This window comes from Podarcis bocagei (genome assembly GCF_964188305.1).
Source record: "Podarcis bocagei genome assembly, chromosome: 10".
NCBI lineage: Eukaryota > Metazoa > Chordata > Lepidosauria > Squamata > Lacertidae > Podarcis > Podarcis bocagei.
The window spans coordinates 14,616,902-14,631,924 of NC_138135.1; the positions used below are offsets into that span (position 1 = coordinate 14,616,902).

The 15,023-nt window shown below is 46.7% G+C and overlaps 1 protein-coding gene across 10 annotated transcripts in view; it reads right to left on the reverse strand.

Moving 5' to 3' along the window:
* Window positions 1-5,046, reverse strand: part of ABCC9 (ATP binding cassette subfamily C member 9) — a 95,136-nt gene extending 90,090 nt beyond the window's left edge. For 4 of the 10 annotated variants that reach the window (XM_081209783.1, XM_081209778.1, XM_081209779.1 and 1 more), the window contains exons 1-3: window positions 4,880-5,045; window positions 1,842-2,004; window positions 897-1,038 (exon numbers count right to left, since the gene is read on the reverse strand). In XM_081209783.1, coding sequence (XP_081065909.1) covers window positions 897-1,038; window positions 1,842-1,986 — 287 coding nt within the window. In that variant the 5' untranslated portion in view covers window positions 1,987-2,004; window positions 4,880-5,045. Of the gene's footprint in view, window positions 1-896; window positions 1,039-1,841; window positions 2,005-4,142; window positions 4,250-4,879 lie in introns of those variants that run through there. The other 6 variants (XM_081209776.1, XM_081209782.1, XM_081209781.1 and 3 more) reach the window with 4 other exon arrangements.
* Window positions 5,047-15,023: the final 9,977 nt, after the last annotated feature.

The window sequence follows — 15,023 nt, forward strand, 5'->3', positions numbered from 1 at the left end:
ATGCTGTCCTAGAAACTCCTGCTGTTTCAAGAGGGAGACGAACAACAGCAAGGAAAGTGAAATGTTCCACCTGCTGCTGGCATTTCTGTCTCAGTGTCTGTTGCAGCTGGGGAAAGTTAAATAGAACGGCAGTGCCTTTTCCCTTTAGGAAGCAAAGAAGAAAGAGGTTTGCTATCCTTTGGGAAATGCTATGAGCTTGGTTTTACACAAGTAGCAAGGGATTTTTTCTCCCACTCCGTAAGAACGTAAGAGATCAGGTCAGTGGCCCACCGTAGATCAGTATCCTGTTCTGACAGTGGTCAACTTGATGCCAGTGGGAAACCCGACAGCGGGACGGAGGAAGGGGGTGCGGTGGGGGCGGGTGGACCCAGGTGTCACCACTGAGGGGGGTGACAAAATGCCAGGCGGCACTCACCACAGGGCCTGCAGCGTGCCCGAGCCACACGTCTCTCCTGGGAATGACACAGTAGCTTGGGTGCCCGCAGACTCCACGCTGCCCCAAATGGTCCGCCCGTTGCCTCCCCATCAGCTGTAGGGCGGCTGAGTGGGAGGAGGCAGGCAGACTCCTCAGAGGCCCCACAGAGCGTCCTGCCCCAGCTGGCCCTGCCCCGTGGGCAGCCGGCCCTGCCCCTGGGTGCAGGGCACATGCACCGGCCCAGGCGCCCAATCGGCATGCTCTGCCGCTGCCCACAAGCCAGAGTCAAGGACAATAGCCCTTCTCCCTCCTGTGGCATCCAACACGACTGTGGAGGTGGAACATAGCCATGAAGCCTAGTAGCCATCAACAGCTCTCTCCTCCATGAATCTGCCTAAACCTCTTTTAAAGCCATCAAGGTTGGGGGCCATCACTGTGGGAGCGAGTTCCAAAGTTGAACTATGTGCAGCCAAGCACTTACGCATCTGAAACGATGCCCTCTCCTATTTCACACACGTGCACAAACAGGAGGGTGAACGTCAGGATCCATCGCAGGTTGTGTCCGGGGAAGTGAAGCCAAGTGTTGTGATGGATCTGAACTTTTGAGCTTTGACTTCCCCATCCTGAAACATACAAACATAAGCATCAAAAGATATTCCTGGGAACTCCTAAAACCCTTGGACCCTTTTGGAAGCAAATGACAATAAAAGCATCATGAAGGAACTTCAGACAGATTGGCTTAGTTTTATTGATTACCTCGCACTGGCATAGTGGTCTTGGGAGGCAAGGTTTTTTTACAGTAATTCTACTATAACTCTTTACAGAAGCTTCTCTGTCTTTTCTTGAATTTCGCAGACTCATACAACCATAGAATGGTAGAGTTCAAAGGTACCCCAAGAGTCATCAAGACTGTTTTTCAGTACCCACCCCATGTACATATGCAGTGGTACCTCAGGTTACATACGCTTCAGGTTACATACGCTTCAGGTTACAGACTCTGCTAACCCAGAAATATTACCTTGGGTTAAGAACTTTGCTTCAGGATGAGAAGAGAAATCGTGCAGTGGTGGCACAGAGGCAGCTGGAGGCACCATTAGCTAAAGTGGTGCTTCAGGTTAAGAACAGTTTCAGGTTAAGAACGGACCTCCAGAGCGAATTAAGTACTTAACCCGAGGTACCACTATATAGGTATAGAGCAGGCTTCCTCAACCTCGGCCCTCCAGATGTTTTGAGACTACAATTCCCATTATCCCTGACCACTGGTCCTGCTAGCTAGGGATCATGGGAGTTATAGGCCAAAAACATCTGGAGGGCCAAGTTTGAGGAAGCCTGGTATATAGCAACACAAAAACATTTCAGACAGGAATGTTCCAAACAACAATGCACATAACTTAGCAGGTCATAAGCTCTCAGCCGTATTACTTACCAATGAACAATATAGGAAAGGTGATAAATAAGAGGAAAACATGAGGTACCAAATTGAGGGCATCCAGAAAGCAGACGTTCTTTAAGAAGCCGGCGCTGATGTTATAGGCAGAAGGGTTGTCGTTGCCACAAAATGCGACTTTCATTGCTTCCACTCAGTTGCGCTGACGAGAGGGAAGCAAACCAAATGTTTGTGATAACATCAGGGAAAACTTTTTGGGGTGTTTATTTATTTCCTTGTTAGCCTAAACACAAACCTGTCCTTAGCAAACAGATCAGATCTTTGAAGAATTACAGGACTAGAGGAGCCTCTACGAAGAACAGCACGAGGCCTACAGGGCAAAGGACCAAAACTTGATCCATATCCGCACCGAACATTTAAAGCACCATTATGCCACTTTAATGGCCATGGCTTCCCCCAAAGAATCCTGGGAGCTGTAGTTTGCTAAGGATGCTGAGAGGAGTTCGGGCACCCTTATTCCCCTCACAAGACCACAATGCTCCAAGGGGCTCAGACTGGCAAACACAGTCCAGGTACCTTCATAACAAGGCTGTAAGGTAGGATAGACTGAGAAAAAGAGGTTGTTTTTTTTTTTGTTGTTGTTAATATACCACCCTATACTCTGAGGTCTCAGGGTGGTTCACAGAATTATTTAGCTCTGATACCAAACCCAATATGCTCCCTGCCGCCAGCAAAGATGGATTGGTAGGTAGCAAATCCTGAGCAGTAAATTATATGCTAACGTGCACAAAATAAAGGCGTATATTGTGTACATAACGCATATACAGTGGTGCCTCGCAAGACGAAATTAATCCGTTCCGCGAGTCTCATCGTCTTGCGGTTTTTTCGTCTTGCGAAGCACGGCTATCAGCGGCTTAGCGGCTATTAACGGCTTAGCCGCTATTAACGGCTTAGCGGCTTTAAGAAAAAGGAAACAAACTCGCAAGAACTCGCAAGACGTTTCGTCTTGCGAAGCAAACCCATAGGGAAATTCGTCTTGCGGAACGACTCAAAAAAACGGAAAACTCTTTCGTCTTGCGCGTTTTCCGTCTTGCGAGGCATTCGTCTTGCGAGGTACCACTGTATAAAAGAGTTGAGCCCTGTGCTGTACTATATTTCTACAGCATAATGTTAATACATAACCATTATATGCATTCTTGAATGTATCTGCTTATGTGCTGGCGACTTTAGGAAACCTGGATTAATAATATACAGTATGTGCAGTGTTGTCTATCATATGAACAGGGATGGGAGCCTATGGCAATTTCGGTTTCTCTCAGTTTCTCACTTTTCCAATCTTAAATTCAGTTCTCCACATCCATTTGCTATTGTTTGTTTGTTTGCTTGCTTGCTTGCTTGCTTGCTTGCTTCTTTTAAAGAGTTGTCATGAAAATTCGCCAGCATTTTGGTGAGAAATGCTCCTAATAAACACATTTTTTGTATAAACATTCATCTAAGAAGACATTTTTGAATGCTTTTCCCTCAAATGCCTGCATTGTTACGCACCCCTCATCCTTGTATTCATGCTTCATGACTGGATAAATGCATTGCAAAATTTGGGGAAGTGCGAATTTTGAAATATGTCTGTGTTCCAGAGTTCAAATATTGTTCCAGAAAATGCAGATATAGATAGGTTCACTTTTAAACGCAAACTGAATCAAATTTCACCTGGATCTCTAGCTCCAACTCACATCCACCACAGACTCTGTGGCCAGAATTCTTTATCTGGGAAACGCAAATTGCTAACGGTGAGATGTTATTTAATCAGAACTCCCAACAAATCATCATGAGTTGCTTGGGATGTGTTGAAGAAAGCCAGAGAGTATTAAGAAAATATCTTCAACATATCCCATACAACCTATGCTGACTTATGGGGAGTTCTGATTAAATAACATCTCACCGTTACCAATTTGCATTTCCCAGATAAAGAATTATGTATGTGTTAACTGCTGGTGGCTACTTTAAAAAAAAAAAAAAAATCTTACAAGGATTTAGATTTTGATAATATCTCAGATACTAATAACACAAACTATTCTTAACTGCTTCCCTCTCAACCTTGAACAGTATTAACCATTTATATTTAATGTGCATGTCCAAACTTGTATGGAACCTATAACACTGGGTAGTATGCCATGCTAGTCTTACTCAGAGTAGACCCATTGAAGTTACTGGATATGAATAACTGAGGTTCATTACTTTCAGTGGTTTTACTGTGAGTCAGATTGAGTTGAAATTGTTTTTCCCCTCTTTCTCCAGAGTTTGGATTATGTGCCACGGACCTAAATCACCCCGGACACGAACCTGCCAAAATTAAGCCCTCTTCTCTCTAGCTGATTTTGGTGAGAGAAGTTAAACATGTGCTAAATTCATTCTGATTGACATCAACAAAAAATCCAAAAGGCTGCAATCCTACACACACACCCTGAAGAGAAAGCAATCGTATACCCACTCACAGGCAAAGTAAACCCCATTAAACTCGATAGGACGTAAAGTGGATCTTATTTCGAGGTGAAAATACTTCGGAATATGCTGCAAATACGCTGAACATCTTTAGCTGGATTGTGAGGTAAGTGTGTTAAGAAAAAGCACAGACTTATTGTCATAGTTGTGTACAAAGGCGTTAAAACGACACTACAAAGTAACATGTGCAACTATATATTACCAACTATACAAATACTCTCCCCCCCCCCTTTGTTTTTACAAAAAGCTTAATGCATGCACTTGTACAGTCCCTGGTTTCATTATTCCGTGATTCTGTGCTGCCATCAGGTTTTGTGCATTGTAACCAGTTTCAGAAAAAGAAATCTCTCACCCACCCAGTCTAAACAATACAAGAGAGCAAAAGTGATCTCTAGGTCAGAAACGGTAAATAAAATGTTAAAACAGCTCCCAATGTCAAACCCTAGAGAAGCAGAGAACGAGTTTGGGGCTGGGGAGGGGAGGGGAGAGACGACTTTCTTCCAAGGAAGAGGAGGGAAAAGTTTAGGAGCAGACAGCATTTTCAATCGCAGATCAAACCCGGTTGTAGAATTACTTACCTTCCCAAACAAACACACACACGCACACACTTCGCACAGAATGCCAAGGCACACTTCTCCAGGTGGGACCAGGATCACAGAGGCGGAGGAGATCTGCTCCTCTGGAGGAAGCAGACACAAGCAAGATCCAGAGTGGCTTATTTTTAGGCTGGTGATGGGGAGGTCAGCTGCTGCCTCCTATCGGGTTTCCAAAGTGAAGAGATTCTTCTTGCGTCTTTCTCACACAGGCACTGTGGCGGGAAGGAAACTAGGGAGAGAGGCGAGCAAGCTTAAAAGAATCACACTTTATATGGGTCTTTATCATACAAATTCCTCCTTCCTCTGCACTGAATGAAGGGTAGCCAAGGGAGAGGGATGGGAGAACCTGCCAATTTTGGTTTCTCATTTTAAGTTCAGTTCCCCACATTTCTTCCATCGTTTTGTGATCGTTTTATATATTAAAAAGTCCTCGTGAAAATTCGTCAGCATTTTCTTGCACCTCTCTCCTTATAGACACATCTTTCCATGCAGTTTTGCCCAATATACACATTTTTGCAAAGCAGTTTCCACCTTCTACCATGCATTTTATACATACTATTTTCCCCAGCGTTATGCACACTTTACCCTAGTGTGTGCATTCTTATACACATTACTTGGCCAGAGAAATGTATTACAAAATTCAGGAAAATGTGGGTTTTTATGGATGGCTGCTTTTCAGTTCACATGCTGTTTCAGAATGCGCAGATTATGTAGGTTCACCTACAGATGCAAACTGAATCGGATTTCTCCCTCAGCTGTACCAAAAGCGGCTAAATCATAATAATTAGGACTTCGTTTCCAAGGATGATGTGTCCCCCCCTTTGGTAAGGCACCTTGTCCCTTTCAAATCTTCCTGACTGGAAAGCCCCAAAATGCTGCTGTTGCTGTTATTGAACAACATTTAAATAACAAATGATAATATGTACCTCGGGTTAAGTATTTAATTCATTCTGGAGGTCTGTTCTTAACCTGAAACTGTTCTTAACCTGAAGCACCACTTTAGCTAATGGGGCCTCCTGCTGCCGCCATGCGATTTCTGTTCTCATCCTGAAGCAAAGTTCTTAACCCAAGGTAATATTTCTGGGTTAGCGGAGTCTGTAACCTGAAGCTTATGTAACCCGAGGTACCACTGTAGTAGGGAAACAGAGAGCCAAACCAGCAAAAATAAAAAATAAAAAAAACCAAGTGATAGCAGTTTTCAGCAATGGCACAACTGTGGCATGTAATTCTGCAGGAGAATAGACAAGCCCCACCCCTTATAACAGGCATAGGCAAACTCGGAAAGGCTCAGAGCCGGCCCTATTATTAGGCAAAGTGAGTAGACCAGGCATAGGCAAACTCAGCCCTCCATATGTTTTGGGACTACAATTCCCATCATCCCTGACCACGGGTCTTGTTAGCTAGGGATCATGGGAGTTGTAGTCCCAAAACATCTGGAGGGCCGAGTTTGCCTTATAGCAGGGGTGATGAGCACTTTCTTTAAGCTCATTGGCCGCATTCCCTTCCGGGCCACCTTTCAAGGGCCACTTGTCAGTCATGGGCGGAGCCAGAAGCAAAAGTGGGTGGGGCAACTCATGTAAATTCTACCTTTGTACAGTAGGCTAGTTTCTGTGCCCGTTCACATGCCCCCTCTTTGTCCACCGTCCAGGCAAGCGAGAGGCATGATCGGAATTCAAGGACACATTCCAGCCAGGAAAACACTCAAGGAGGGTGCAAGGCAGGGCCAGTGTCATGTGAGCTGGCTGGATCCACAGGTGGGAGGCATCAGCTGGGGAACCCCCAAGGGAAGGTTTTCGGTTTTGTTTTTTTTAAAAAAGATGGCCTTGCCACAGATTGAACCCAATTAATTTTTGTTTGCATATTAAGCCGTCTGCCATGGTTACTTCATAGTTGAACCTGTATAGTACGGATGTTTGATCCATTCCCATTTCATGTTATGAAATACAGTGGTACCTCGGGTTACATACGCTTCAGGTTACAGACGCTTCAGGTTACAGACTCCACTAACCCAGAAATAGTGCTTCAGGTTAAGAACTTTGCTTCAGGAAGAGAACAGAAATTGTGCTCCGGCGGCGTGGCGGTGGCAGGAGGCCCCATTAGCCTAAAGTGGTGCTTCAGGTTAAGAACAGTTTCAGGTCAAGAACGGACCTCCAGAACGAATTAAGTACTTAACCTGAGGTACCACTGTATACACATGACACCTCGCATTTTAAACATTTCTGACATCCTCTTCTATTTTCAACAATAACTATTATTACAACTGCATATTTTTACACTGAACTGGTGTCATTGTTTCGGGAATATAATTAAATCTATATATTAAAAAATTAGTCTAGTTTGGCCAAAAGGAACTGGTTTTTTCCTGTGCACCTCCTATCTATTTATATATGCTGCTAAGTAGCTGTAAGTCGGTGCTACACTGGAGAAACCCCATGATTTTTAGCACCCAGTGAAAACAGTGCTGCATTTGCCTAGCTGTTTTCTGCATGCTCCCTAACTTTATTCTTCGCGTAACAGAGTTTGAAGAAACTAGGAGACCCCTTTTCTCAGAGTGCCTCTAGTACATGGGAAATGCGACTGGCATCAGAGTGCCTGGTGCCTGTGTAATTGTCATGAGCTCTCCGCAAATGCGCGCTGCATTGCCTGAAACATTTTGTGTGACGTTCATGCTACAGCAAACCTTCCAAGTTCGCAATTGCAATCCCATCTCTCTCTACCCCCCCCACCTCCGCCTCGCGCTTTCCTCCCTGCCGTCCCCATTCGCCTATTGAAAAGGGCTTACCGGGATCTATTGCGGCAATCCGAGGAACCCGGGTGAACACAGAGATGGCTCTCCAGGGATGCCATCTCTCAAGACTGCAGCATGAGGTTTATGGAGCAAGACACACTGCCTTCTGCCGCCGGCTCAGAGCATGCAGACGGGGAAAGCAGAGAACAACCAAAGCTGTCATTTAAGCGCTTGCGAAGACAATGCCGTTCCCATTAATGTGCAAGCTTTATGCTTCAGCCATCTGACCTCCTCCAGGGGTGAGATGAGGGCACTCTCCTTCTCTGGCTTAAAAAGAAAGCAAAATAAAACGCTTTCTGTGGCGCTGGAGCAGATTAGGACATATCGGCACAGCTGGATTTCTATAGGTACACTAGACACGCTATCGGGTTCCTGGTTTGCATGCACATCTAAATGGATTGTGTGCATACTTGTTTATTCTTTAAGAGTTTTCAATGCAAATAGCATTCGTTTTTATTTGTATACTGCCCGGCATATAGATATGTTGCAAGATGCTTCACAATAGGAAAATCACAGGCAAGGAAGACCACACAATTAAAGTGCTCTCGGAAAAGACACATATGTGATTAAAGGCGATCTCAGATGAGGTTCAACCCACTAATATCCCTTTAGTTGGAAATCTATGAAATGCAGCCTAAACATCATTTGCTGTGAAATGGCAATCTGCTCAAATTCCCATTGAAAGAGGATGGCTTCACAGGGTGTTGTGAAAATGGCAAAACATCCAGATCTAGTGAAAACTTGGAGATGGGGTGGTGGGAACAACAATTTAAAGAAACACGATTTCCCTTTGTCAGTCATAAGGAACAAAGGTTTAATTTAGAATTACCTGACGACTTTTCCACCGCTGAGAAAACATTATTAGCATAATTTATATTATATTTATATAGATTTTATCAATGCTTAAATGTTTATCTATTTAAAGTGGTTTGTTTCAGATTCAGTATGAACGTATGTGCATCAAAGTGGTGGAGCATAGTGTGTGTACATATAGACCTCTTTATTACACAGGAGCAGGTGGCACTGTGGTCTAAACCACTGAGCCTCTTGGGCTTGCTGATCCAAAGGTTGGTGATTTGAATCCCAGCGATAGAGTGAGTTCCCGTTGCTCTGTCCCAGCTCCCGCCAACCTAGCAGTTCAAAAGCACACCGGTGCAAGTAGATAAATAGGTACTGCTGTGGCAGGAAGGTAAACAGTGTTTCCATGAGCTCTGGTTTCCGTCACGGTGTTCCTTTGTGCCAGAAGTGGTTTAGTCATGCTGGCCACATGACCTGGAAAGCTTGTTTGTACTAAATATGCTTCAGGTTGAGCGTTTTCAGGTTACGCTCCGCGGCGACTCAGAAGTAACGGAATGCGTTACTTCCAGGTTTCGCCGCTCGTGCATGTGCAGACGCTCAAAATGACGTTACGCGCATGCATGGAAGCGGCAAATTGTGACCCGCGCATGCGCAGATGTGCATTGTGTTCGCTCCGGAACGGATTCCGTTCGCATCCAGAGGTACCACTGTATTGTTTTTGTTATGTACTGAGTTGAATAGGATCCAAATTGCAGCAGTCTGATTGGTCCTAGAACAATAGGATCCAGAAGGCAGCAGTCTGATTGATCTGCAGGAGCGACCCAATCCAGCTCCAGGTGGAATAATAATAATAATAATAATTTATTATTTGTACCCCGCCCATCTGGCTGGGTTTCCCCAGCCACTCTGGGCGGCTTCCATAGAAACCAAAAAAAACACTAAAATATCATACATTAAAAACTTCCCTGAACAGGGCTGCCTTAAGATGTCTTCTGAATGTCAGGTAGTTGTTTATCGTTTTGACATCTGACGGGAGGGCGTTCCACAGGGCGGGCGCCACTACCGAAAAGGCCCTCTGCCTGGTTCCCTGTAGCTTTGCTTCTCGCAATGAGGGAACCGCCAGAAGGCCCTCGGCGCTGGACCTCAGCGTCCGGGGAGAACGATGGGGGTGGAGACGCTCCTTCAGGTATACTGGGCCGAGGCCGTTTAGGGCTTTAAAGGTCAACACCAGCACTTTGAATTGTGCTCGGAAACGTACTGGGAGCCAATGTAGGTCTTTCAAGACCGATGTTATGTGGTCCCGGCGGCCGCTCCCAGTCACCAGTCTAGCTGCCGCATTCTGGATTAGCTGTAGTTTCCGAGTCACCTTCAAAGGTAGCCCCACATAGAGTGCATTGCAGTAGTCCAAGCGGGAGATAACTAGAGCATGCACCACTCTGGCGAGACAGTCCACGGGCAGATAGGGTCTCAGCCTACGTACCAGATGGAGCTGGTAAACAGCTGCCCTTGACACAGATTTGACCTGTGCCTCCATGGACAGCTGTGAGTCCAAAATGACTCCCAGGCTACGCACCTGGTCCTTCAGGGGCACAGTTGTGAATCCACAACCTGGTTGGCCTACAGGAGAATCCCGGAATTAGCCAATCATGTGGGGCCCATTGTGTAAATAATGTATATAAAGCAGACATTTTGGGGGAACTTCCATTGCTCACTACTATGAGCTGAATAAAGAGAATGAAATCCACACTCGACTCTGAGTATATTTCAGCTTTGCAGTGGGGCTGGTTCTTGGCTCTGCTTAAATTTAGTGCCAAATGCACGCTCCACCAAGATTGGCTCCACTAGGGCAGGCTTCCTCGAACTCAGCCCTCCAGATGTTTTGAGACTACATTTCCCATCATCCCTGACCACTGGACCTGCTAGCTAGGGATCATGGGAGTTGTAGGCCAAAAACATCTGGAGGGCCGAGTTTGAGGAAGCCTGCACTAAGGTGACAGGAGGATGTGGTTTTCAGTGGGAACCGTTGTTTGTTGAGGGGCGGAGAAGGTAAAATACTTCTTCCCCTCTCACTGAACTCCCTACCATGAATACCTTGGCAGCATTTGGGGGAAGAGAGAAAGGAAAATGCCCACCACTGACGTTGGTCCCTGGAAGGCTGCACAGAACAGGATGCGGCCTTCGAGCCAAAGGTTTCTTCCTCTTTTACAGGGTTCGTCCCAAAGTTGTGTGACTTTACCATATCCATCATCCTGTGAGAAGATCCTTTGGATAATATTTCCCTTATTACGACATCCCTTATTACGGCCGAGGGAGCCGGCGTACAGCTTGTGGCCAGCATGACTAAGCCACTTCTGGCAAACCAGAGCAGCTCACAGAAACACCGCTTGCCTTCCCGCCAGAGTGGTACCTATTTATGTACTTGCACTTTGACGTGCTTTCAAACTGCTAGGTTGGCAGGAGTAGGGACTGAGCAACAGCAGCTCACCCCATCGCAGGGATTCGAACCGCCGACCTTCTGATCGGCACGCCCAAGAGGCTCTGTGGTTTAGACCACAGCGCCACCTGCATCCACTAACCACCGTTGTTTTCCATGGGCCTGTACTACTTCATTTGTACAGAAGGAGGTGCTGGGATTTGCCCTGTTGGCTGCTTCAGGCAGCTTAGCGGTCCAGGGTTTTGCAATGGGTTTTGACTCCTCCTGGGAATGCTTTCGGTGCATGTTCTCAAAGCACCTCATCCTATTTAAACCTCACAAAAGGCTCCAAAAGTTGTGGTAATTTACATCTGAGTTTAGCACTGAAATGGCCTCGTCCCAAAGCTGTGTGACTTTACCTTATCCATCATCCTGTGAGAAGATCATTTGGATAATATTTCCCTTATTACGACATCTGAATCCCATGAAGATAAAAGCAGACTGGAGCAAATGGTCAAGTCTTGTCTTCAAGGAAACCAATTGCATGACATAGTGCATCACCATGACAACAGAAAAAGTATAATGAGAACGATTGGAAGGTTTTTTTTACAGAAAACTTTATCGGATAAGACATGATGTTGTATAAATATCTGGTTCTTTCTTTATTATTATTTTTCCTTTGTTTCGATATCTTTAAACCCTTTTTTGCCCTTTTTGATGTGATGACTTCTTTTTTCTCTTTCTTTATCTCTTTTTCTTTCTTTGTACTCAATTTTGTTATACTTACCTTTGTTGTATGACTGTATTTTAAAACAATAAAGACTTATTTTAAAAAAATAAAAAGGCATTAGGGGAATTTCTCTCTGCCCCATGGAAGTTACGCCTTGGTTCCACCTTGTCCATCATTCTCTTTAACATCCCTGTGAAGCTACAGAGAGGTGTCATCTGGGGATCTGGAGCACAGGGTCACCAATATGCAAATGTTATGCAGCCCTACCATACGAATCAGGCAAGGCTGTGCAGGCACTGAGCCAGTGACTCAAGGCAGTAACAGGTTGGGTGAGGGCCAATAAACCAAGTCTGCATCCCAACAAGGTGCTATTGTTAGTAGATGCTTGTCCTGTCTGGAGAGAAGCACAGAGAACCAAGGAGAGCAACTGATCCATGAGCTGTTTGCCTCAGGATCCTCTGCAACATTGCAAAGGATCATGAGGTCCAGCCACTTTGCTAAGATTTGCTGCCTCTCCAGAGCCTCTCAGAGAGGAGGCTGAAAGATAGACAGGGAGTCCTACTGGGTTTGTGGCAGCTGAGCGGTGCAGGAGAAAGCTCAGGAATGGACTCTGAAACCTATAGACCCTAAAAGAATCATTATGGCACTGTAGCTCAGTTAGACAGCAACGCAGAGCCAGTTTTTGCTTCCAATTTGCCCCCCATTTTGCCTCCCTGAGGAGAAAGTGAGAGCTGCCTATGGAGTTAATGGGAAAACCCATGATTTAGCACAGCTTTAGGTGGAGGACATCAGCCCGATTCTCTTTCCCCCCCACCCCACGATATCCCATTCCCTGCCCTCAAGTTTTGGGGCACAAGAGATTCTTTTAAACATCAGGCACAGACTTCACATGGACCTTGTAGATGGGGAGCAACCCAACACAGGGTGGCACCAATACCTCCCTACTGGGTGAATTCAAAGACCAACATTTTGCGAGACCACCACCCTTCAGGAACTGATGGCAAGAAGCCCCTCAGGCCTTGAGATTCCAGAGAGAAAGGGAGAGGAATGTAGGATGCTGCCTTCCATCTTGGTAGCTCTCCAGGGTTTCAGGCAGAGGACATCCCCACCCTTACCCAGAGTTGTCAAGGACTGAACCCGGGACGGTAACAGAGATTGTGGTGCCGCTGAACTGCAAAGCTCCTTCTCCGTAGGAAAGAGAAGCAAGCTCCCCCCTGCCCACCTGTGGCCAGGCTGTACTCTGCAGGACTTGAAAATTTACTGCAGGAATGAGGAGAGGATAAGAACCCAGGGAGGTTGTTAGGATAAAAGGTGAGGGCATCACACAAGCTGTGTTGCAGTGAGACACAGTGGATTAAAGGCACAACCTCCAGACTTCCCTCCCTCTCTTCCTTTAGACTGGGGCAGTGATGGGGAACCTGTGGCCATCTGGACGTTGATGGACCACAGCTCCCATCATCCTTGACCGCTGACCATGCTTGCTAGAGCTGATGGGAGCCAGAGTCCAACAGCATCAGGAACATAGCTCAGGAACCGTCCCTTATTTGGAGGGAAATTCCCTTATCCCCGTGCCGTGTCCCGCTGCTGTCCCTTATTGATGATGTCCCTTAAATATCCCGGATTTCAAAGGAAGCAGCTCTTCTCCCTCCCTCCCTGCCGGCCAGGGAGGAGGGAGGCTCCAACTGTGTTGCTTGCCTGCGTTGCTCACCCAATAAGGAGTCTAAGAATGACTGGGGGGTGGAGCTTGCACGCCTTGTGCCAATCAAATCGGCCACGTTGTCTGGGCAGTCACCTTTGCTCAGCGCTTCCCAGCGGAGAGGTGACGGTGGTTTTCCTTGCTGCATCCCCTTTGCTGGGTTGCTACGCTGTGGGAACCACCGCTTGAGGCTTCGTTTGGCTGCTGGCTGGGCTTTCTGCCTTTGGCTCTGAGGGGCTCAAAAGTTGAACATACCCGTGTTCGGAAAATCTCTTATTTTGGCTGCTGATCTCTTATTTTTGAGGCTGCTGGTCCCTTATTTTCAAATCTGTAAGTTGACAGCTATGATCAGGAAGGCACCAGTTCCGCATCCCCAAAGTAAGATAAACCCTGCTGCAGGCCTGTGTTAGGTGCTTTGCCAAGGACCACCTCTGTGTTTGTTACATTTGTAACCCTCCTTTTGCCCAGAGAGCTCGAAATGATGTACATATGTTCTCCTCCCCATTAGGGCTGGGCGAGATCAGCTTTTCAACATCGTGGTATATCACCAGCTGAACATCGCGGTTTGGCGATATACTGCAATGTTGAGAAAACAAGCTGCTTGGCCTCAGCCTGCGACGCACCGGATGAAATTGCTGGAGCTCTCACTAAGGGAACCTAGTGGGCTGGAACAAAGCAGCTTGTTTGTATGGCTCAGCTGGGGCATGGGATGGCTCTCCATTCCCTGCAGAGCCATCCCCAGTGGTCCCCCACTCATGGTTGAATGGCCGGGGGGGGAGCATCAGGGCTCCTTTGCCAGGCAGAGGGCCTTCTCGGTAGTGGCCCCCGCCCTGTGGAACGTCCTCCCATCAGATGGCAAGGAAATAAACAACTATCTGACTTTTAGGAGACATCTTAAGGCAGCCCTGTATCAGGAAGTTTTTAATATTTGATTTTTTAAATTGTGTTTTTAATATACTGTTGGGAGCTGCCCAGTGTGGCTGGGAAAACCCAGCCAGATGGGCAGGGTATGTATGTATCGTTGTTGTTTAGTCGTTTAGTTGTGTCCATCTCTTCGTGACCCCATGGATCAGAGAACGCCAAGCACTCCTGTCTTCCACGGCCTCCCGCAGCTTGGTCAAACTCATGCTGGTAGCTTGGAGAACACTGTCCAACCATCTCGTCCTCTGTCGTCCCCTTGTGCCCTCCATCTTTCCCAACATCAGGGTCTTTTCCAGGGAGTCTTCTCTTCTCATGAGGTGGCCAAAGTATTGGAGCCTCAGCTTCAGGATCTGTCCTTCCAGTGAGCACTCAGGGCTGATTTCCTTCAGAATGGATAAATAAATATCCAAATAATAATAAATAAATATTATTATTCTTGCTCTGCTGGGGATCAGGGGCCCTCCCCATCCCCAGCAGAGTTATCCCTGGTGCCAGCGGCCATCAACAGCTCTCTCCTCCTTCATGATCACCTTTCAAAGCCATCCAAGTCGGTGGCCACCACTGCCTGCTGTGGCAGGGAGTTCCACAGATTAACCATATCCTGCATGAAGAAGCGCTTTTCCTTTTATGCGTCCCGCCCTAGCGAACTACACTTCCCATCATCCCTGGCGCAGCTGCCGCGCAGGCGCACAACCCTTATTCCCAGAACCCCTTGCCCGAACCGAAGTTCATGAAGCCGCGCTTCTTTATGCTTCCCGGCATGCCCCTCGACGGGGCGCG